This window comes from Falco biarmicus, chromosome Z, assembly GCF_023638135.1.
Source record: "Falco biarmicus isolate bFalBia1 chromosome Z, bFalBia1.pri, whole genome shotgun sequence".
In the NCBI taxonomy this organism is placed as follows: domain Eukaryota; kingdom Metazoa; phylum Chordata; class Aves; order Falconiformes; family Falconidae; genus Falco; species Falco biarmicus.
Window position 1 is genome coordinate 12,880,633 of NC_079311.1, and position 23,397 is coordinate 12,904,029.

Sequence of the window (23,397 nt, forward strand, 5' to 3'; positions counted from 1 at the left end):
GCCTAGCAGTGATAGTTAACAACTTAAGAGTAATGAGGACTGGTAATATGATGAGTTTTGGAAACAGTATGTCTCTCTGGGCAGAACTGTTCAAAGACAGCCATAGCAACCTGAAATGCACAGTTATCTAAATGGAAACACATCAGTAGCGGTGTACCCACACTATGTAGCCTGCACTGTGAAAAATTAGCTTTATTTTTGCAAGATAACTTCTTTATTGGTGCATTGCACCATACATATATTTGTGTGTGTGTATGTGCGTACACACACACGCACGCACGCTCTTATTCTCAAAGCTGTCTCAGGGATCTGTAACATATTTCTGGTGGAATGCTGTAGAAAGACTCCAAATGTCAGCGCAATTTTGAACTGCATATGGATAGTATTATGCTGTGGGAACAGGCAGTCCTGACGGAAGGTGAGATACTGAACTTCCTCAGCAACACCTTATTGGATACTGACACCAGAGAGAGTTGAGAGGTTTCAGTGATGCTGAGACTGGTTTTAATTGGAGATGGTGAAATGATACGTTTAATTCACTAAATTAGTTTTAAAATCCATTTTGTTACCTTGAGATGGTCAACAGAGATTAAAAAACGTATGTTGAGATCACTGATCTTTTTTCTGTCTGACTGTATTGTTGCTGTTCTCTGACTTCCCTCTGGTGTCAGAATCACTTCCCACATCCCTGTAACTTAAGTCTTCTAGAAGCTCCAAATAGACTTGTCAAAGTACAGCACAGGGCTTGCTCTGCTTTGCTGTGTTATGTCCTTGACATCTAAGTAGCAGCAAGGGCTAATCATCCCAAGAGCAGAAAGTGAAACTGGCATCACATCCTGAGGATTAGTGGGAAAGATCTCTGGCAATGAATCACCTCTGGAACTTTTTTACTTTTTATGCAGCAGTCACATTCCAAGCAATAGGTTTCTATCTTAAAAGACCAGTTGAGGTGCAAAGATTTGGGGATTTCCCTATATTTGCCTTCCTCTGAAGTCTCTGCTTTGACAATAATATGCATCTTCAGTGCCTTTTCTGATCCCACATCCCATTTAGATCACATAGTACGGAGAGCAACAGGAAGCATGATGAGTGCTCCCACAGCGCCCAGTGACTCCAATGCCAGCTGTATTACTACTCTGAGCTCCTGCACAGCAGCTGCTAACATGTCCAGGAAACAGTACTTCACCCAGACTGGGAGATAGTAAGTCAATGTATTTCTCATTTACTGCAGTACCTACTGTAATATAGTTCCACCTTGCTTTCTGGTTCTTGCCACTTCTTTTGTCAGGCCAAATCCAGTAAGTTAATATCATTGTTCCGACTTATGCACACATACTGGCTGTGGAATATTTTACATGCCAGGCTTCTGTTTCATTTGTCATTTCTCCCTTTTGTCTCGGAGACTTATTAAAAGGCTATGGCTGCATAATGTGTCTTGCATCTGTTAACAAATGATCCTTGCTGTTCAGATATGTTTCAAAGCAAGGCTTTAATGCATTCCTTTTTCTAAAATGCAGGCAAAGCATGGCTAGGTTCTTCTCACTAAAGAATAGCATCCTATACAGTAGCACATTAGAAATCTTGTCCTTAAACCAGCTGATGTGACTGAAGATATAGAACATTTCACCTCTGGGTCACACTATAAACATGCATATCCTGTAACTATATGGGCAAACAATATAGTCATATCCTGCTATCCAGAAAGAAATTTTTCCCGTAAAAATAATATAATTAAGGGGTAGGGGAGGAAACGTGCAAAGGTGGAGTTAATACCTACCATTTGAATATACAGGGCAGGATCTGTGCTTTGCAGGATAGAGGAACTTAGGATCATCGGCTGGGGGAGCAGCTGCCTTTTCAGCATAGATCACTGTTCTGGAAAATCAGTCACTTCACTGATGAGACACTGCATCCAGCTTAGATCTTTTACAGTGAGCATTTTTACTCCTTCTTTCTGAATGATGACATTTTCATCATCATCATATTCCTCAGATGAATCAAGGTCAAATGCATTCATCTAGGATGAAAGGTGTAAGAATGGAGCATTCAGTCTCATTGGCAAAGCACCTACATCTGCTATACCACAGACTGTGCACTCTGTATTTATATAGTCAGTATCACTTAAATTTCCTGCATATACCTCCATTGGGTTCCTTTATCCTTCCAAGACAAATTGCTTTGCTGTCTATCAAACCCATCTACTTCATTACTGAGAATGCTTCATCCCATGAGAACAAAAAGATGTTAAGTATCAGTGGTGGATCTCCAAAACATCAGGCAGAAGGAACAGATGGCAAGGATGTTGCTGAACATTTTCACTAGCTTTGACACATCCTTTTCTGCTACTCCATTATCCAACTGTCTCTTGACTCTAACACTCTTACATTCTACATGTCATCTACAGATCAGGGATGCTTGAGTATAATCACTAATGCTTCCCTTATCACAGAAAGAGGGCCCTGTCACTTGTCCTGTACTCAGATTCAGATTTACACCCACATATGGACACACTTAAATTCTGTGCCTCATCTCCAGAGACATGAAGCTGTCCGCTGTAGAAAAAAAATCCAGTCCACTTTTGTAGTCTGACTGGCTTACGAAGTTGGCCTAACACTCTGTGAACAGCATTTCATTCTGTTTCAGTGATGGTAGAACCGTGGCCATAAAGAAAGTAATGAAGAAGGCATTCACACTCTCCAAATCTATACGTAAAGAAGTAAAGCAAGTGAGGTAAGAAGTAAAACCTGAGAAGTGACTGTTGTTCCATTTTTACACTGGTTCTTTAGGGGTTACGATCTGTCCAAATGTGACTGTAAATTCATATTCCTCTTTCTTTCAACCTTTGCTTTGACAGGAGATCAGAATTTCTGTATGCTTGATTTACTTTTCTCTCTACACTGTGAAAAAAAGGCACTTGGTTTTCCATTTACCCTACAAAAAACAAGACAGACATCCATGATAATTGCTGGTGTGCTGTGATTTCTGTTGATTTTCACAGGGAACTTGACCATCCCAATCTCTGCAAATTCATTGGAGGTTGTATAGAAGTGCCAAATGTTGCCATTGTGACAGAGTACTGCCCCAAAGGCAGCCTGAGTGATGTTCTCCTCAATGAAGACATACCTTTGAACTGGGGCTTCAGGTATAAAAAAACTTTTGAAAAGCTGAATGACAACAACTGTGCTATGTGCTGTTTAGGAAAAAATGTTAATTTTAGATTAAGTTCTAGGATAGAGAGGCCTGCACTGTGATATGGAGAGAATGAAGAAGAAAAAAAGTAAATTCAAATATCCAGCCCAACTTGTCTTCTGGGTTTTTGAGCAATCATATATTTAGTACTGGTCATTCTAAGCCAACAACTTTTCAACCCACCTCTAGTTACACTGCAGAACTGGTTTTAAACTTTTCTTCCCAACTTCATTTTTTTTCCCAAATATCTTAGGCATCCTCATTTAATTAAAAATCACTGCATCTCCCTTTGTAAAGATACATTGGTGAAATGACCAGCATACCTAAAAATGCTTTATTATATTTACAATACAGAAAATGGGCTCACATTGTCAATGAAACTGCCACAAAGGCAATGACACTGTTTTTCTGAGAATAATCTTCTTGGCACACTCCTTCTACTTCTGCTTTATGTTTGTCTTCAGCAAAGAAAAAGATTGTAATGGAGGAAGCCTTCCAAGTAAAGTGAGAAAGTTAATAAAAAATGATTCTCTTGTAAACATTTGAAAGCACTCTCAATGATACAAAGGTACTGAGAATTTCTAAGAGAAACTCAACTGTCTTAAAAGAGGCTAAAGGCCTGTGGACTCAGACGGCTGAAAAGAAGTTATGGGCTTCCAGAAAACCACCTTAAGTGCTTTGGAAAAATGGGCATGAGGACACAAACTGAAAGCTATCGCGGTCATAGACTTTCTGTCAACTTCAGCAGGCTTTGGAGCCACACTTAAGTGAACATTTCATTGCAATGCTAGCTCACTGATTTTTGTCTTTCAGGTTTTCTTTTGCTATTGATATTGCACAAGGAATGGCCTATCTTCACCACCACAAAATGTATCATGGACGGTTGAAGTCTAGTAACTGTGTGATAGATGACCGATGGGTTTGTAAAATTGCAGGTAAAGAGAAGATAAGAAACAGAATTTCAAAACTGTCCAGCTAACTCACTAATGCATATAGATTTTACACTCAACGGTCCTCACAAGCACCTCCATGCTGACATTTCATGTGGAAATGCTGACTATATCAACCCTCACTAGAAGTGTCCTGTGCTGAAGCAAGTTTCATGTTACATTATCAGGTCAAGTCATTTAATATATGCCATGGATGCACACAACTGATCCCACAAATGATGGAGTCTACCAACATCAGTCTGAGCAGAAACTCCATCTCATTCTCAGTTTTGATACAAAGAGAAAACCTGAGCCTGGACAGTGCTGTATAGACATGTAATAATGCTGACTGACTGGTAAACACAAGGTAGTTTCATGGAGAAAAGCAGACTCAACTCAGACCTTTTCAGTCCTGTACACAAAACTGAACCACATTCTCCCAGAGACAGACTTACAGGGCTGGGCTGCTCCTGGTGCATGAAGGCAGCCTGTGAGGACAGGAAAACCACTGGAGGGTCTAGTTCAGTTTGCAGCTAGCAAAGGGAATGAAAACATTGATCATCTCTTCTACTTCCTCCCTAAAGAAGTTATCACGCTCTTTAACCTGTAGCCATCTTAGAAAAAGCAGCAAGAGATTTGATTTTCAGTGGTTCGTCCTATGACTAAGGCTCCTACACAGGGTCGTGCCTGCTGCTCCAACTCATGTAGTATCCTGCTGCCTTCAGAACTGCCTACTTTGCTTAGAGCCTGTTCTGGAGAAAAGCACAAAAAAATTGAGGTAGTTGATTACATCAACTGTCTCACCTTAGCACAGCTCCTATGAATTAAATGGGATCTCTGTGACATTGTTCAGAATTTAACTGGTAGCATTGTAGAGACTTCAAATATTCATTTGAATTCATTTGGTTTATCTGGATGCAATAACGTTAAACAAATCCCACAAATAACCCATGTGGGAGCTATTTGAAAAGCTCCGATGACCTCCAACATAAAGGATGAAGCCCTAGGACCATCTTAGTTAGAGGTCACTCCAGACAAAATCAGACATATGCGTCCTGTCCCATACACTCAACAGAGTGCTCTTTATATCAGAAAGTGAGCTGTTTTTTTCCTCCTCTCCATTGCTGAATCACAGGCTGAGAATCTCTTCTATGTTAGGCTAAAAGTATAGCTGCAAAGATGTTTCACATTTATACTGCCTTTATTCTGAAGCTAGGGGGGTGCAAGCAAAGCCCACCATCTTTCAGTAGTTCTAGCCTATCTAACTTGTAATTATTCTAGCAACCTGCCACCATAGATAAGGATCAGGGGATGACTGAAACAGAAAACTGCATTTGCATGCTAACTCTTGCACTGAAGTGAGCCTGGTCTCTGGATATAATTTTATAAAATCATGAAATAATTCTGATTGGAAGGGGTCATGTAGTTCAACTTCCCTGTTGCCATACATTGTCACTCAAATATTTGGTTTCCAGATCCTATATTTGCAATAGCTTTAGGGGGACAAGACCACCAGATACACACTATTTTTAAACTAAGATGTGTACTTCAAATAGGGAAAATTAATTCCTTTAGACTAGTTGTGCTGTCTACTAATGCACATGTTTCAGAGAAGTACCTACTAAATAGTTTAATTCCTGTTTTATTCCATGGTAGATTATGGTTTGCAGTCATACAGAAAAGAAGATTCTCCTGAGGAATCAAGCTCACACCAGCAGCATTTGATACCAATTTACACAGCTCCTGAAATCCATTCCCTTTCAGACTTTGAACCCAATTCTATGACAGACGTCTACAGGTAGTTAACTTTTCCTGTTCCTTGCACTTAATAATCTCATATCAAGCTGGATATTCTTTCATGACATTTAGGCTCAGTGTAATTCTGTGGTCACCCCAGGTATATGTTTGACTGTATTTTGAAAAGGATTGACCCTGGAATACAGAACAGCATGAATAGTAGAGGATCTTTTCTTTCAAGGTAGATAAACAAATACTGAATTCACTGACATTATGTAAATGCAGAGTTCGTCTAATGATTTATAAGGAGTTACTCTGGACTGGTAAATAAAAAAGGTATAAATATCTGCTATTATCTAGTAAACCATCTTTGTTGCTGTTTCTTATGAAAAAGTAGATTATTTTCAATAATGGTACTACCTTAAAAGTTAATAGCATCAATTTTCCAGAATGTCATAATGCACATCTGCATCCCATAATTCTGTAATTAGTGTCAATACATTATTGTTATGCTTGGTTTTCAGGGGGAAAAAATAGTGGTAGGAAAAGGAATTGATGCACTAGTGAATAAATCCATTTCTTTTATGGAAGATCACTTCACAATGGCCTATTTGGCTATCAGGCTTAGACTTGCCAGTGATGGATAGCCTCTATCCAATCACTTCTCAGACAAGTGGGACTACAATTGAATTTTCAGGGAGTAATAATACAATGAAAAAATCATTGAACTAGGATTTTTAAAAAATTACCTACATGTCTTGGTTATTGCATGACTTTTCTGTATAAAGTAGGAAAATCACTGTGTTCTTGGTGTATCCTATTTCATACCAATGATACTTCCTCTGTCAGCTTATATCTAGTAGTTTGCTGAAAGCATTTGAAAGGGGGAAATACAGAATGGTACTACATGATGTTTTATGGCTCTTTTCTCTTACCTTTTCTTGCCACGTTCCCAGCGCAGCAGAAGTCTTCTATTTCTTGGTGACTTTGGTAGCTAGCAGAATGTAAAGAACTGGAACTGAAGTAAAGATTGAAATGCTGATAATGCAGCACACTGGAGCAGAAGGTGGCATGGTTATTAGCATTGTTTATCAACAACATTTACCAAAGTGCAGCTATTACTGCCTTTTATCAAAAGCTCTGAGTTTTCCTCTGGCCTACACTAGGCCACAACAAATGTTTACTGCCTTAGGTGACTATTGTCAGGCTTATATTGAAAAATTAGTGGCAGAAACAGAGAATGTTGTTTAAGTCTTCCCCTTTTTTCAATTAGGATTCATTAAAAATTATATTGGCTGACGACATGATTTTATATATAAGATTTACTGGATTAATGCACATTATTCCCTTGTAAAGAAATGTATGACTATTTGCCAGAACATTATTAATTGTAATCCATTCTATCAGATTATGTAAGCAAGAATTTAAGGTCTCAACAGTATTTATATCCATAGGCTTAAACATGCCCTTAGAATTTGCTTCAGAATAGCTCAGCTAAAGGCAGTTCATCACTGTATTGTGATGAATACACTGAACGGGTATTTCTGGCTATTGTCACTTATCCTCTGTCAGTCTTCACTTTTTCAGCGTGTGCTCATCCTAGAAAGTGCTGTCCTCCAACTAAACATTAATGTTTGGATTGCCTTATGCATTGCAGTCTATCATTGCCCCACAGACAAAACACATTCAAGAAAATGTTTCCTTGGTGCTTGTCTGGTTCACACTTTACCCCTGTTCAGGTTAGGTATCATTACTTGACTTTGCAGGCAACCTGGCCTCCTGAAGCCATTTCTTGCCAAGGACTCCCATTAAAATAGTGCTAAGAGCTGATTTGCTCGTATCATAGGTGACTGCAATGAACTTTTGACAGATTCAGTGAAAGCTTGATGAATCTATCTTGCTGTCAGTCCCCATGTCTGCAAAATCCAGGTCTTCTTTTGTTGTACTGCAGTTAATCCTTTCTTGGTCAAAACCAAAAAACAGTCAGAAATGAAATCAGAAAACGGAAAAGAGCAATATGCAGCCAGGGAAGAAAGAAAGAGATGTATCCTGTAGCATTAGAAAGGTTCTTTTTTTAACTGAGTTGTTCTTCAGAACCTGCATTTAACATAGTTTGTGCTGATGATATGAGCAGGTGCTAAACCTTCCTGAGCATGTATGTGGTGGACTTGCTGGCCAGGGAGCAGTGTCCCAGTCTTGAAGTCCTTAGCTTTTATCTGTGCAAAGATTCCATTAAAATTCCTGAAGGTACAGCCCAAACAAAAAATTAGTAGAAACTGCAGGAGTAGAACTTGTAATTTTGTGTGCTCATAGAGATGATTCACTTGCTTTTAAAGTTCTCCAGGGAATGTGTTGGTCAGATGGGAAAGCTAAAATGGAAATGACAACAGAGCATGAAAGCACCTCCTGTTTGAGCTGAAGAGGCTGCTTCCAGTCACAGTTTATCCTAGATTGGCTCCTTTTATTTATAATCGTGATGTGAATTTCACTATCTACTGTGTTAGGACTTTTTTGACCAGTGCTGCGGAAGCTGAATGAAATCAATGCTGCTTTATCTGAATTACCATCATCTAATTACTCTCCTTGATAATCTGTTTCAGTTTTGCTGTCTCACCAGGACTGGTATCCCTTTCTACTACCAGATCAATCCAAAATTAACATAAAAATATCATCAGATTAATTTCTACATTATTCAGTGTGGTTTACATATGCATCATTTTATGGGCCAGTGGTGGTCCGTGAGTGGACTGAAAGATAGAGATACCCCATTATACTGCCAGAATGCCTTACAGAACATGGCAACCATTAGCAATACAACAGATTGCAAACGAATATTTCCTGTAAAAATAAATGTTATCAAATAGAGATGCATCTAGGGAGTTAATTATTACACAGTGTCAATATACAAAGAGGCAAGAGCACCTTTATCAGGAGTGCTGGCTGGAGGAGGTGCTGGCTTCTATAGATATAGCTGTTTCAAAAAATCCTAGTGAATTCAGTAAGGAGACTGAATACCCAGCTGTTAACCCATTTTTTCCATTGTTCACCCTTGATGAGTGTGCTTGACCTTGATTCATCTGAGGAAAATGATGATGATAAAAATATCATTCAGAAAGAATGAGCAGAACTGCTTACTGTAAAAGATCTACTCGGGACACACTGTCTCATCATTGACTTTATGGAGATTTTCCAGAAGAATGATCTATACTGAAAAGAAGCCAATCCTCCAGCTGATGATCTTGATGAACCTGCTTCTGCCCCTTGATTACAGCACAAACCTGACCTGTATGTTTAATTGGTAGGTATCATGTAAGTCCCTGCATATACCCCTCTGGATTCCATTAATTCTTCTAGAGGAAATTGCTTTGCTGTCTACCAAACTCAAATGCATCATCTCTGAGACCAATAACTGTGAGAAGAGACTGCTATGAAATGATCAGTCACAGATGTCTGAAAACACAGAGCAGTAACAGATAGCAGCACTGTTGCCATTCTCCCTTTTGCAACACTAGGCTTTCAGACATAAAATGGAGAAGAATAAGAAATCACGGAAAGAAGAAATCACTGACTTCTTTAACTGTTATTTCATTAAGATTCTGTTTTGGTTTTACTCTGCAGTTACGCCATCATTTTACTAGAAATTGCCACAAGAAATGACCCTATGCCAGTAAGTAAAGATAAAGTTTGAAGCTTGCATGATGACTTTTATGCTGTTTCTGCTGAAGATACAAACCAAACTTTGAGTAACTACATCTTTGATTTGTTTTTTGAGCATGAATTTTCCTCTTGATTTTGTGGGTGCAAGTTCAGTTTGAAAGGAACATGCAATCAGGGCTTCCTCATGCATCTACCAGTATTCCCTTCAGGACTCTGAAGAAGAGTGTATGACAAAAAACAGTATAGCCCCAGAACTGCCTGTTGGTTAGCTCTGTGAAGCTTAATGACAGCGGGGTGGAGAGGGAAGGTATGCCATAACATCCTCTGTCTTCTCCTGTTGTTTCTTCTCTTTCCTGCCATGCATCAGCACTTTCAGTGGAGTCTTGCAGTGATAAGAATATGCTAGAAGAGCAAGTAAACTGCCGTCTATAAGGAAAATGTCATCTTTGCACATGTCCTGTGATCAGTGCTAAATAGCAAACAGAAAAAATGGACCTTAAAATTGAAACCAGATATTCTGGATATGTAACTATGTTCTGTCTCAAAAATTTGCTTAACAAGATCTCTAATGATGAAGATCTGAAGCTGCCATCCTTCCATTTCTGACAGCTTACGATAATAGACCAGTATAGGCCTTGTGATTTCTCAAAAGTTTCCCAATATCTTACCAGTTTTTCATTTGTTTCAAAAGCTGTTTGCCTCATATAAACACTGAGATTAAACTATTTTAACCATGAAAAAGCTTTTAGACAAAGCCACCCAGTTTAGACTGGGTTATATCCCAGTTTGTTATTTTTTTTCTTGTACTCTCAGCTGATCTGGAAGTGGTAGGGAAGACATCATAAAAGTAGTTGTGATTGTAGTAACATATTTTCAATGGGTGGTATGAAAAACACAACACTTGTTTCAACATTTTCCAATACCTTCTACACTAGAAAGATGATGTGCATACAGCTGAATATTCTTGGTGCCCACCTCTGGCGGAATTAATTTCAGGAAAGGCTGAGAATTCTTGCCCATGTCCCACAGATTACATAGAGGTGAGTAAGAGACAATGTTGTGTACAAAAGTTTGCAACTGAAGTGAATTTAAGGCATGTCACAGAAGTTTTATGGTAATATTAACTTTGATGAATGTAAACAACTCAGAAATCAAGAAGTATATCTCAAACAAGGCGCAATGAAATGCTTTAATATCCTTAATAAAAAAACCTGTCATTCTGACAAATTGAAAGTTTCACCTGTCCCCTTAAACTGTCAGTGTATTAAATGATGCTTTTAATATTCAATAGTTGATTTTTGTGCATTTTCACTTTATTATAAAGTGTTGAGTTCCATACTTATTTTATATTATTAATATCTATTTAGCTTACTGGCAAAGGACTTTCAAATACTGAAGTATGTATCTCAGGCAAAGTACGAGTTTGGTTTGATTCTCATGCATGAGATCTATGTGTTCAGTAATAAAATAAAGTACACCTCCTTCCAGTTCAATTAAATCAGAACAGAATAACATTGTGGCATCCTTATTTCAGCTAAAGAGCTGTGTAATTCACATTTGGTGGTTTGTAGCAACCCAAATGCAACAAACCTCACAAGCAGCACTGGATGTTAGTCAGGAGTTAACATTCTTAAGAAGTAGTTGAGTTTTTAATCTTCTGTGAATTTTGTGTACAGACAAATTCTCTGAAGACAGTACGTGACTCTAACAGCATAATACTGTCTTAAAACACAAGACAAGAGCTTAAGCAGTGTTTGGCAGAAGGGGCATGAGCATCTAATTAATGATTTCCCACAGCAGCAGTTTCATGAACTAATACCCTTTGTTCAGCCTGAATCAGTATAACTCTGCCACTTTTCATCAGCTGCAGATAGGGTTTCTGCATGCACGGTTTGCACTGAGAAAATAGTAGTATTAATTAGAAACACTGCCTATGCTTGGGATGACAAAGGGCTGTTTGCTTTTCTCACTCTTTCGCTGCTGCAGTTAATCAGAAGGTGCAGAAAATATAATCCAGCCCAAAGGCCTACATTTGAACAAGTCAAGAAAATGTTGTACAAGATGAATCCTAATAAAGTTAGCCCTGTTGACATGATGATGACTCTGGTAAATTTAGTTTTTTAATTTAATCCAAGTCAATATGCTCCCTTGCAATTAACTTTCACCTCTATCCTTCACGTTTGTTTTTTAATCTCATACCCCTTGTTTGGTAAGAAATTCCACAGTCTTTCATTCAGCCCTGGTGGGCTGATTGTAGCTGCAGTTCTGCTTGAGACCCAGCTTTCCTTCTCATTCCATTTCTGTCAGTTTTTCTTAACTTTCTTCTCTTCTTTGTGGCTCAACATTCTTGTTTCTTCAGTCAAGTGTTGTTTGTTTTTTAATGCACTCACAGGTAACTACATCCCCCTTTTCCAGTGGCTTGGTGGTGTTCTCACAGTACTGGGGGTATAGAATCCGTGCATGCCACAACTGGCATGTTTACAGATGCATTCTGAGCAGAGCATCTTAAGCCCATCAGCAGAGAAAAGATGCTTCTGCCTCCACAGGCTGTTGCTCACACAGAACAAGGATGCAAAAAGCAAAGCATAGCATAGCAGGATAGTTTATGAAACAGCATTGTGAGCTTTTGGTAAAGGAGTGAGAGTCAGATACCTTTGGTTTTGGTAATATATTTTAATTTATATCTGCAGCTTGGTGTCTACATTGGGTTTGATCCCTAATGTTTACATAGACTTTGAAAAGTCTGGAATTGGCTTTTGCCCTCTTACATGTAAGCAACTATCTTATATACAGAACTGTAAATTTTCCTAGGGAGAAATCTGGTCTTTGGATTCTGTAAGAAAAAATTAGTTATCTCAGACCTGAGCCTTTGCTTATCTGAACGTTTTCAAAGCAGAATCATTCAAATGCTTAAATCCTATCCAATTACGAACCTGTTTCAGTAAAAGGATTACTTTATGCAATTCTCTATGTTATTTAGATGGAGAAATACAGCAAACATCTGGAGATACTGGTTTCTGAGAGAACCCAGGATTTAATGCATGAAAAACAGAAGACTGATCGTCTGTTGTATAGTAAGTTATATAACAAAACTACTGTATATTCTCAATAATAATTTGATTGTCTAATTACAAACAGGAGCCCTTTGATAGGTGATTATTTAATAGATAACATTTAGTTGGCAATGAATTAATATACTTGTTCCTTGCAAAACTGGAAAGATATTTAGCAACTTTTTATATTTTCTCCCTGAAAATCAATGCACTCTGAATGGCTCCAGAATCTGTAGCGCTCTCACTTTGATCTTGCTTGGCAGTCCTTCTCGATAGTTATAAATATTAGGGAACTGCTTTTGGACTGACGTTACTTCTGATGGCAGTGTATCTTCCGGAATTCCACAAGAAAAAAGGTATAAAGGAACAGGTATAACACATTAGAGAGAAAAAGGACTTGCACTGTAAACGTGCAAGATAGGTGAAATAAAGATAAAAAAAAGTCAGAGAAGAGATAGTAAACAAATCTAACACAGGAAAAAACAGTAACACAGAGTTGACAGAAAAGGAGTTAGTAATATCCCAAGTCACACTATTAGAATCCCACCTTACTCTGGCTTGGAATGTATAAATATTGGTTTGTTTGTACTGAAAGTTACGGGTCATCTGAAAAATCTGGACTTTTTATCAGTGAGATTTACTGTAAATTCTAACATTACAGCAAAGATTTTTGAAGCTAAAGAGTGCTTTCACCTTCAGAATATTTCACATTTATGAACATTGCTTTTATACCTCTAAACAAACATGTTCTCTTTCTTGTGTGCTTTTATCCATGTCAAAAGAGTAACAATGCTCTGTTTTCTACAACAGGTATGTTGCCAAAGCAAGTAGCAGATGATCTCAGGCAGGGAAAACATGCACAAGCTCAAAGTTACTTAAGTGCCACCATTTTTTTCAGGTAAACAAAAATGAAAAGATAGAATTAGAACTATCTTACTAAGAAACTTCTAGGACCCTAGTGAGGGTGAAGATCCTAATGAAGTACAAGCTTTCTATCTAAACTGCCATTTATCATACCAGGTAGCAACATCTGACTCTGCAAACCAGTGTCTTTCCATATTCTCATGCCTCTCCATTTTTCCTTATAATTAGTTAAATTAAAAATGAGGTTACTGTGGAGCTCTAACACACAACAACACATCACTCTATGTGTGTTACACACATTTGCATGTATGTTTCATAAGCAGGCCTGAGTAAAGGTTCCAGCATTTAGCTGTGAAGGAAAATTGTCTATCCTTAGAGTCCACATGGACTTAGTCTTTGACCTGTTAAGTGTGCATGAAGCAACATATAAATTGCATGTCTTCACTTGTCATAAATGGACAGATATTAAGTTCCTTTTTTTCATTTGTACATAACCCAAAACTGAAGACAACTTAGTTTATGGCAGAGTCTAGCTGTAGAAAATGGTTTGTTGCATTGGTGAGCAAAAAGGCTTAGATCAGTCAGTCCTGTTAAATGGAAGAAGTCTGTTTTCAGTTTAAGTAAATGTCTGAAGACAAAATGATTCTTTAAGTTACTCAGTGAAAGAAACACTGCAAAAAAGAAGGTTGAGGCAGTTCCACTGAGAAATGATTGCTATGTGTTTAGGATCACCAATCTGCAACAGTTAAGACAGTGGATGAGTATGTTCTTTCTGTTGTGTTTTAACAGTGACATTGTTGGTTTCACTCAGCTGTCCAGCAGCAGCACACCTTATGAAGTGGTAGATCTCTTGAACAAGCTTTACACCACTTTTGATGAAATCATAGATAACTATGATGTCTATAAGGTGGAGACAATAGGAGATGCCTGTAAGTTCCTGGAGTGGTGGACAATGATGGGGCATGGGTATTTCATCAGGATAGGGACTGACTTGATGACAAGGAAGAAGAGATGAATGAAATTTGGAAAGCTTATTATGAATGGGAAGACAACACAAAACAATTAGGGGTGATGTCCTAGCAAAGCCCTAACAAAATTTAGGAACATTTTCCTGCCTACCTTCCATAATTTCTACAATTGAAGGATATTGTGGATGGGACAAACGAGCTGAGTAAACTACCGCTTTTTATTTTTTTATTTGATTATTTGATTTTGGTTTTTTTGATTCCTGTTACCTGTAAGGTCTGACTTTAAACCTTGGCAACAGATTAATCCCAGTTAGCAATGTCTGTTTCACAAGAGCACAACTGAAAAATTTGCCTTCTACATGACAGAACAGATGTCATTCCATAAGCTTTATTATCTGTCTTTTTTGCAAAGACCATGACAAACCTCTCTCCTAATACTCTTTAAGGGCTTGGATGCCTCTTCTTTTGTTTGTTTGGGTTTTTTTGTTTTTTTTTTAAATGGCTTTCGATTTGTTTCCATAGGAATCTGCTGGGGATTAAAACTAAGTTCCATCCAACACCTAGCAGAATTTAGCAGGACTTTTGGATGGAACAGGAAATTCTGTAAGATGTGGGAAAAAACCCTGCTTTTTTTTCCTGTTGCATGGTTAAGCACATTCTGAAGCATAGAATTCCTGAACAAATGCACCCAAGGGATCCTGAAGAAACCTGCCTCTTGTCCTACACAGTAGAAGTCAGTGCAGGAAGCATAGCACAATGCCTAGTGGGAATCATTATCTGTCTTTATAATATCTACCCAAAGACAAAAGCCACTTTTCCACTACCTGTCCCACTTCAAGAACCCTCAGTGGAAGGGGGGAGGAAGAAAAGGCAGGAGGGAATAAATCTTATGGAAAATTAAGAAGGAAATCCAACATTTTTCAGAGGTAGGGTAATTACACATATGAGCTGTTGCCCTATCCTTCATTTGTTTCTGGTTTTCTCTGCTCAGCAGGCACAACTGTGCTGCAGGATATGAAGGAAAAGGGCTTTGTTTTTTCTAACTTAGGCAGCATCCTTTGGTAAATGCTTATGTAATGCTGAAGGTTAACACAGTTGCATTGTTGTGTTAAGATATGGTGGTATCAGGAGTACCCAAAGAGAATGGGATCCTTCATGCTGGTGAGATTGCAAGCATGGCTTTAGACCTTCTGGACGTCTGCAAGACTTTTAAGATCCCACACAAGCCCAACACCCTCCTAAAGATAAGAGCAGGAATCCATTCAGGTATGTTGAGAGGGCTGCAAGAGTCCTTCTCTGGTTTAACAAATGTTCCTGTAGTGGCATTTCCTCTCTATTAAAAATGAAGTTGATTTCTGGACATGGGGTGAAACACCTCACAGAAGTCATCCCAACAGAATATTGGATACCTGGAATATTGGGAACACAATGTGGAATACAACATTGGAAACACTAAATACCCCCAGTGTATTTGCTGATATGAGTGAGGACTGCCGTTCTGTGTCTGTTGTCCTTTTCAGCTGTTCTCTAAACAGTGAGTTGCTTCTTGACTCTTTGATCTAGCCTTCACTCTCAGACTCCCAGCTCCCTGACCTAAACTGTTGTGTGGCTGCAGCTCCTTCTTGACAGCCAGCCAGAGTGGGACATGTGCATTGCTCAGCATCTGCAAATTAAGCAGCTTACATTGTCTCAGAAAGAGAGCATATCTTCTGTATTTTAATGGGGCTGACATGAAGGAATCAAAATGCTCATTTTCTGCCTTCAGCAGGGACAGGTTACTTCCTGGTCTTGTTCACCATGTGTGTGGTGAGCACTGTATGCATAGCTCCTGTTGGCAGCTTTCCCATCTCACTGCTCCTCAAAACGTTCTATTGTCATGTTGAAACATGATTCCGCAGATGCCTTAATTCATGCACACTACCTCCGTCCCATCATCACTTCCCCCATCATTCTCCTTTGAGGCCGTTTTGCAATTTCCTCCATGCTCTGGAAGCCATCTGTCTTTGTGTAAAACAATACTGACAACCAGTCTCTCATTAATGAATGAGATAAAAGGTAATGTAGGAAGCAGCTATGAGGCTGTATGACTGACTATGTGATGGTAAACCACAAAATATCTTGTTTTCTTTTCTTTAACAGGGGCAGTTGTAGCTGGAGTTGTTGGGACCAAAATGCCACGGTATTGTTTATTTGGAGATACCGTGAACACAGCTTCCAGGATGGAATCCACCAGTGAAGGTAACAAGGAACAAACTGCAGATGTGGTTTTGACCATCCCTTAATTAGCTCTGAAAAAATATTATGCGGAGTCCTGTCCTGTTTAAATGACTGCAGATCCTCTCAGGAGGCTGTTGACTTCTGGGTCCAATCTGCCTACGGGCAAATCATGCCAGTGATACTCACTACAATCTTTGTAACAAGTTTCCCTCATTCCCCAAGTCTCAGAGAGGGATTTTCATGGTTTTGAAGTTTTCTACAATAAAAAAGGATATGAATCAGATAAAATAAGAGATAAGTGGATATGTTCACTGTTTCTATTCATTCCTGGCACCCAGACAAATATTCTCATGACTCCTCTTTTTCACTGATAACTTTCTTTAACGAAGAGTACAAGAGGTGGTAGGACACCATGGGAGCTGTAAGTGCCTTTAAGCAGCATAAAGATGATATATATATGTCCTCCAGCAAAGAGATTAGACATAAATCTCTAGAGATTAAATCATGGAGATGTCCTCCCTTTCACTTCTTCCCAGGAGATAACAGAGCTCCATGTTTAGTTAGCAAGCTTCATATTTAGCCTGTATGAGCATTTGAACCTCAACTTCTGAAATACTTTAGCCTGATCTACAAGAACTGGGGAAATAAATAAATAAATAAATAAAAGAAGAAGGGGGGGGGGGGGGGGGGGGAGAAAGCTTCAAGGTCAAACAACCTTTAGGGCTTGTTTTTGTTTCTTTCATTCATGAAATGAAGCTGAATAGTTTTATGGCTCACATTGCAATGCTTTGTAAATTGATTTGAATTAGACAAAATCTAAGGTGTTTTCAAGTTTAATTTCATGATAAAAAGTGATGTTTTCAACATCTATCATGATCCACTGAAAACAAGCCAGAAAAGCAGAATGGTCCTACATGACAGATGTGAAGGTTTAGCCTGAGGGTTTGAGAATCAGCCAGGATCTACTCCTTCTCACTGTTCTATACATTTTTCAAAAGCAAATGCTAGACTGAATGGAACACACATAACTTAGTTTTCTGTCAGTGTCCCAGAAAACTCCTTTCCTCCCCCTCCTCATCCTCCTCCTCCTCCTCCTTTCAGGGTCCCTGTGTCATCTCATCTGAACTGTTGTAGAACTAATGCCTTCAAAATCTGCTTCCATCTTTCTTCTTATATCCTTTTCTGTTCTGTATGTCAGTCTGGTTTTCCTATGGCACATCAACACTATAAACTTACATATAAAGACAGAGCTTTTTATCTTTAAAGTCTTCTACCTCCTTCTTTCTCCAGCAACGTACGCCTGAGGATCTCATTACATTAATCTGTTTTAACCCTAAGATGATAACTTTAAAATAAATTAATTAATTAATAGCAATGTAAATTAAAATTGCTATCAGCTGGAATCTGAGTGCTAGTGTCTTGTTCCCAAGATGGGATCACTGGATGACCAGTTAAGATACCAATATGTACTGGAAAGAATATTTCAGAGATATGTACCTCAATATGTTGAAACATTCATTTCCTGGTGAACAGGTGTCAGGTTTTTTGAGACTTCCAATAAAAAACATTTAAACAAACAAAACCAAGGTGTATATTACAAAACTATCATTTTCTGCTATAAGAAAAATAAGTATGAAAATCTTAGCCAGTTCTGCTATAATCTCAGATCTTTTTCAAGGCAGCAAAATGATTTAATCAGTGTTGCAGAATTTTAGAGGCAAAAAAAAAACCCAAAAAACACACCAAGGTTTTTTTGGCATTTTGGCAAAAATTTGCTTCTGGCAAAAGTAGGAGTATTCAGAATTTGTTCTATTTTTCCTCCTCCTTGGTCTTTCCTCCATCATTTGGAAAAGGCAAGACAGCCAGGGTTTATATGACAATAAATGCTCAACTAAGGAAACGTCACATTCTAAAAAAAAAAAAAAAAAGATAGTGGAATTATGGTAATGTGGTCTCTTCGTCATGTTTTTATTTACAGGTTTGGAGGCAGAGCAAGGATGGTAGTTTCTTTAAAGTTTAGAGTTTGCTGAAAACTATTTGCGAAGAAATTGCTAGTTCTTTATTGACCAGGAGGTAGAACTATATGTGGTATTCTCCCCAAGATGAAAAGCGTGCTTATCAGTAACTCCAGCCAGGAAGCTATGAAGAGTAGACAAATAATATTAGATGCAGGATATGAAGAGCAGTGTTTGTTGACAGCCACCTATTTGTCCTGAGATGCTCTCAGAAAGAGGCCAGGATACTGGAGCCTGAGTGCTATCATTCCAAGTAACAGAAGAATGACAGCAAAAACATGAAAAAAGCAAGGGGGGCTTCATTAATGACTCTTGATGTCTTTGGCACATAGAGGGGGATGGGTCTGTGTTAGATGTTTAAATTGTTACCAGATGACAGTTGTCTCTTTCCAGCTCTTAAAATACAGTGCAGTTCAAGTGCGTACCAGCTGTTGGAGCAGATTGGGGAGTACGTGTTAGTATGCCGCGGGAATTTACAAGTCAAGGTGTGTATGCAACATTTATACTCAGCTTTTCAGAGTGGAGAGTGTGAAAGAACTCTGGAGTCCCTGAATTTTAGCCCATGCAGTCCTCTATGTCTGAGTCCTTGCATTAAACTGTTTCCTGTCCCTGAAGAGAGCAGGCTTAAGTTTCAAACCAAGACCAATTCCATGAGCTCATTCACAGGACAGCCCTGGTAATTCAGAGATGAAGGACCTAGTCAAACTTGGAAGTTGTGTGTGGCACGTCACTTTGTCATAACGGCTTGAAGTCAAAAAAGATCATTCAGAGACATCATAAAACGTCATAAGAGTTCAGGACTAACATACCTCTGGACGCAGTTTTGGATGGGACTACAAAGAAAAATTTTAATTGATAGTGCTGCTACTGTCTTTTAAGAAAAAGTTTTATGCCTCAGTTTTCCTGTATGGCTGACAGGCACATCAGTCTCTTTTTGGGACTTGCTTTGAGTTGTTATAAAAAGATTATTATTACAAAAGTGATGCATAGTATTATAACCCCATGACTCATTTTCTTCCTTAGGGGAAAGGAGACATGGTAACATACTGGCTTGAAGGTAAGAAAGCCTCTGCCACCCAGAAGGCAGTCACCAGCACTTCCGTGATGCTTCAAGACCCCAACAGAGCTCTGTTTAGTTTGCTACCAGGTGTTCCTCCCAGTGACCCTCTCTCAAGTCCTGCTTACTAGCCACTCGCTACCTCCTGTTAGTCTGTTAGGTCATCCTGCTGAATTAGAAAGTAAGAAAAGAAATAGTCCGCCCCTTTGGCCTTGGAGATGTATTTGCTCAGATTTTATTTACAGGTATTGCTTTCCCATCAGTGGCAGGAAAAATACAAAAAAAGCAAAAATTCGTCTTCAGAAATTATATATAAGACAGACCCACCAGACACTAGGGCTGAAGGTAGCTCCCAGCATTACTTGTTGGTTTGGATCTGCTGGGTAATCCCCTGCCAGAAGCCTCCATCACCTTAAAGCCAGCTGGCTGGACATTCCAGCCTGTAAGCTTCTCCCACAGGAAAGAAGGAAGCAGTGTAGTGCTGCTATTCAGCGGAATGATAAACCTTGCGGGTGTGACTGGTTTCGTGCTATGAAAGGGAAAAATGAGATGTGTATTGTGTTAGAGAGCAAGGCCCACTGAAAGAGGAGGATGAAGCAGTGCTGTCATAGTGGATACAAATTGAAATGAGAATTTGTGCTCCTGCTTCCATGTCATCTCCATTGCCTGGAGCAGAGAGAAAAGAATTAAGAAGAAAGGCCAGACTATTTCCGTAGAGTCAACACTTAGTGACACCTGCCATCATGGTACAGAGATCTGAATGTCTTGGGAGAGAAATGAAAGACATTGCACACTGTTGTTAAGCAGAAGAGAGTCCATTTCAGCTGTTCTTTGCCTGCTCTGGTTTTTCTCTGAAAAAAAGCTCCTAAAGTTAGCTTACGTTATGGAGTTGCTTTGACTAAAGTGGCAGTGAACCTACTGTAGCTGGTGAGCTGTCTGACTGCAAAATCAGGCAGCTCTCTGAGTCACTCCGTAATTTAGGACACAGTTTGGAAAAGGTCATTCCTGAGCAAGCATTTCCTGTAAAGAGAGACCCAGCACTACATATGTAGTGATCTGTTGATGAGCGTGGATCTATAAGCATTGCAGGTGTTGACTTTCTTTAAAGACAAAGCATATATACAGTGGACCCTGTTTATATTTTTTAGTGTTTTACTTACGGCAATACATTAACTTTCAGGGCTAATCTATTTTGAAGAGTTTAGCCAGGTCCAGCCGAATTGATTAACACACGGTCCAACAGAATTAGTTATGTGAAATGCAGAAAGGAAGGATACCAAGAGTCACAGCAGTTCCACCATAATGTGAACTGGACTGGCCAAAGATAAGTGGGAAGAGGTGGAAAGGAAGTACTATGAGTTACAAAGTACCATCTGCTCCTCCTTATTTTGCTTCTTTATCCTCCATCCTGTCCCCGATTCTAGGTATGAGTACAGAAGCACACATGCACATGCAGTTTTTCTGGTATAAATTTGTGCATCTTAAACAAGCAGCTGATGAGTTAGTTGTCCATGTTCCCATGTAGCTAGCACAATTTTGATGCTGAATATGTGCTGTGTGATAGTAATAGAGAGTCACAGTATAGTCCTTCTTCAGCTTCTGTGCAAAGTAAATGCAGTGGTAATGTTAGATTTTTCAGAGGTGCCTAACAGAGATTAGAAAGCTAAATCCTTCCAAATTATGGACGACTTACTTGAAATCCACAGAAAAATATAGAACATTCTGAGTGAAATTCTGTCTCAGAAGTCTGTGGGAATACTGCCACTTGAATGGAACCAGAACCTCAGCAAGGGACATAGAGCTGATCTTGACACTTGAGACCCCAAGGCAGAACCCAGCCAAATTCTTTAAAATTAAAATTTTTAATTGGTTTCACATTCCTTCCTGATCTTAAAAGATTCCTTTCACTATTTTTGAGTTTCATATTAGTATATGGTACAGTACAGTTAACTTATTTGTAATCTTAGTAAAATTAAGCTTTTAGTTCTCCAGAGCCCAGAGGTGTTGTTAAATACTATCATTGCCCTTATTCAAATCTGACCTAGATATTGTGAAACTCTCTGCTCTATTATAGTGCTGCATGATATATATTTTACATTATACTTTTAATGAGTTAGCTTTTTAAAATTTTTATTAGAAAGGTGCATGTCATATGATCTTTTATCAAATGTCAATGTGAAAGCATGTGCTTTGTTATGTTTATCTGTAGCAGTACAGTTTATCTGTACAGTTTTAACCCTTCTGCTGTATTTTAATGTTGGTTTTAGAATTAAAAGCTTTAAAATGAGTGTCTTCTGAGTTTAAAGTCTTCCAAACAGAAATGAGTGATGAGTGACCATTTGCAAGCTTGTTTGATTGACAGCCTTCACCACTGACATGTGCTTGGCTAGTATTCAAATTCTGCTGAAGACCGTAGCGAGAGTCATGTTGACTTCAAAAGGCTTAGAAACTGGTGGTTATCTACAAAAAAAAGTACAGCTTGAAGAAAACCATTGTCAGCCTACCTCTCTGTTTTGCTGTTATCTTTTGATCCTTTTGAATCAGATTATTTTCTAAGGACCGTTGAATCTGCAGTATCTCTCCTGAGGCTTCAAGCAATAGTCCTTAGTAATGTCAGTTTTAGAAATACAGGGTAATGAATGTTATAGATGCAAACAGAAGACAGAAGTGTCCTCAGTTGATGGGCGAGTATTTAAGATCTATCTCAGACATTTTGACAGATGTAGTCAATGGCTACTGCTGTATTTCATTGTCAACTACTGACGCAACAGGCAAATTTTGGGAACGTGAGCTCTACTTGGTTACACAGATTTTTACTAGAAGTTACTTAGAATCCAGCCATCATTAGAGACTGTATGACACAGCAAATTCAGCAAAGGTGGTTGCAGAATAAACCCTGTGAGATACGCTTTGCTTTCACATCCTGGGAATGGCACAGATGCAGAGATCATTTTTTTCTGTATTGTTGTGCCCAAGCAGACATACCTATGTGCAATAATATATATAGTATAGGGAGAATTATGTATTCTTATATATGTAAAACATGTCTGGCTAGAAATATAACTGTATGGGGAGAGGCTAGTGCAAATCAATACCCAGTATACAGACACAAAATCGTTGACAATTGTTGCCTCAGCTTTGAACAATGCAAGCATCAGGTTCTGCTCTGCACAGAAATTCATGTACAAGGACAGGTGGTCTTCATAGCACCTGCAAACCAAAATGCTGTCCCATTTCACCACTCTCAATCTGTATCTTTTGTGGGGCAGCACTTGTGACTGATGTTACTGCGAATTCAGATCTCCAGAAAGTACTGCCATAGCTCCTGGTGTCTTTTACTGCCCAGGAAATGTGCAAAGGAAACTTATTGTGGCTGACACTGTACTGCTGACCAAAGTCTCGATAATCTTGCCAATGCAGGAAAGCATTCACCAGCTGGTAAAGCTGAAGCGTGATAACCAGCATGGTGCCCATCTGTGAGATGCTTTAAATCCACAGAGATTCACGCCCCAGATGTGGAATTACTCAGCAAATCTAGCTAGTATTCTTTTCTAAAATGGCATTCTATACAGATAAATATGTGATGTGTTCCTCCTTTCCTAGGAGATTATATCCCTACCAGAAAATGGGAAAGCAATTGTAATAACATCTGAAGAACTGAAGGCGATATGTACTTGACCGATCACTTCGGTTCTTCACTCCGTGGACATT

General features: G+C 38.8%; 1 protein-coding gene across 1 annotated transcript in view; it reads left to right on the plus strand.

Annotated features, from left to right (window-relative positions):
• The window catches only part of LOC130142708 (atrial natriuretic peptide receptor 1-like), a 41,310-nt gene extending 19,369 nt beyond the window's left edge, over positions 1 to 21,941 (plus strand). The window contains exons 9-23 of the mRNA XM_056325038.1: positions 1,054 to 1,201; positions 2,644 to 2,730; positions 2,999 to 3,142; positions 4,003 to 4,124; positions 5,775 to 5,916; positions 9,474 to 9,526; positions 10,467 to 10,552; positions 11,499 to 11,618; positions 12,493 to 12,586; positions 13,376 to 13,463; positions 14,219 to 14,358; positions 15,511 to 15,663; positions 16,537 to 16,635; positions 19,023 to 19,114; positions 19,653 to 21,941. Coding sequence (XP_056181013.1) covers positions 1,054 to 1,201; positions 2,644 to 2,730; positions 2,999 to 3,142; positions 4,003 to 4,124; positions 5,775 to 5,916; positions 9,474 to 9,526; positions 10,467 to 10,552; positions 11,499 to 11,618; positions 12,493 to 12,586; positions 13,376 to 13,463; positions 14,219 to 14,358; positions 15,511 to 15,663; positions 16,537 to 16,635; positions 19,023 to 19,114; positions 19,653 to 19,817 — 1,733 coding nt within the window. The 3' untranslated portion in view covers positions 19,818 to 21,941. The remainder of the gene's footprint in view (positions 1 to 1,053; positions 1,202 to 2,643; positions 2,731 to 2,998; positions 3,143 to 4,002; positions 4,125 to 5,774; positions 5,917 to 9,473; positions 9,527 to 10,466; positions 10,553 to 11,498; positions 11,619 to 12,492; positions 12,587 to 13,375; positions 13,464 to 14,218; positions 14,359 to 15,510; positions 15,664 to 16,536; positions 16,636 to 19,022; positions 19,115 to 19,652) is intronic.
• The last annotated feature ends 1,456 nt before the right edge of the window (positions 21,942 to 23,397 follow it).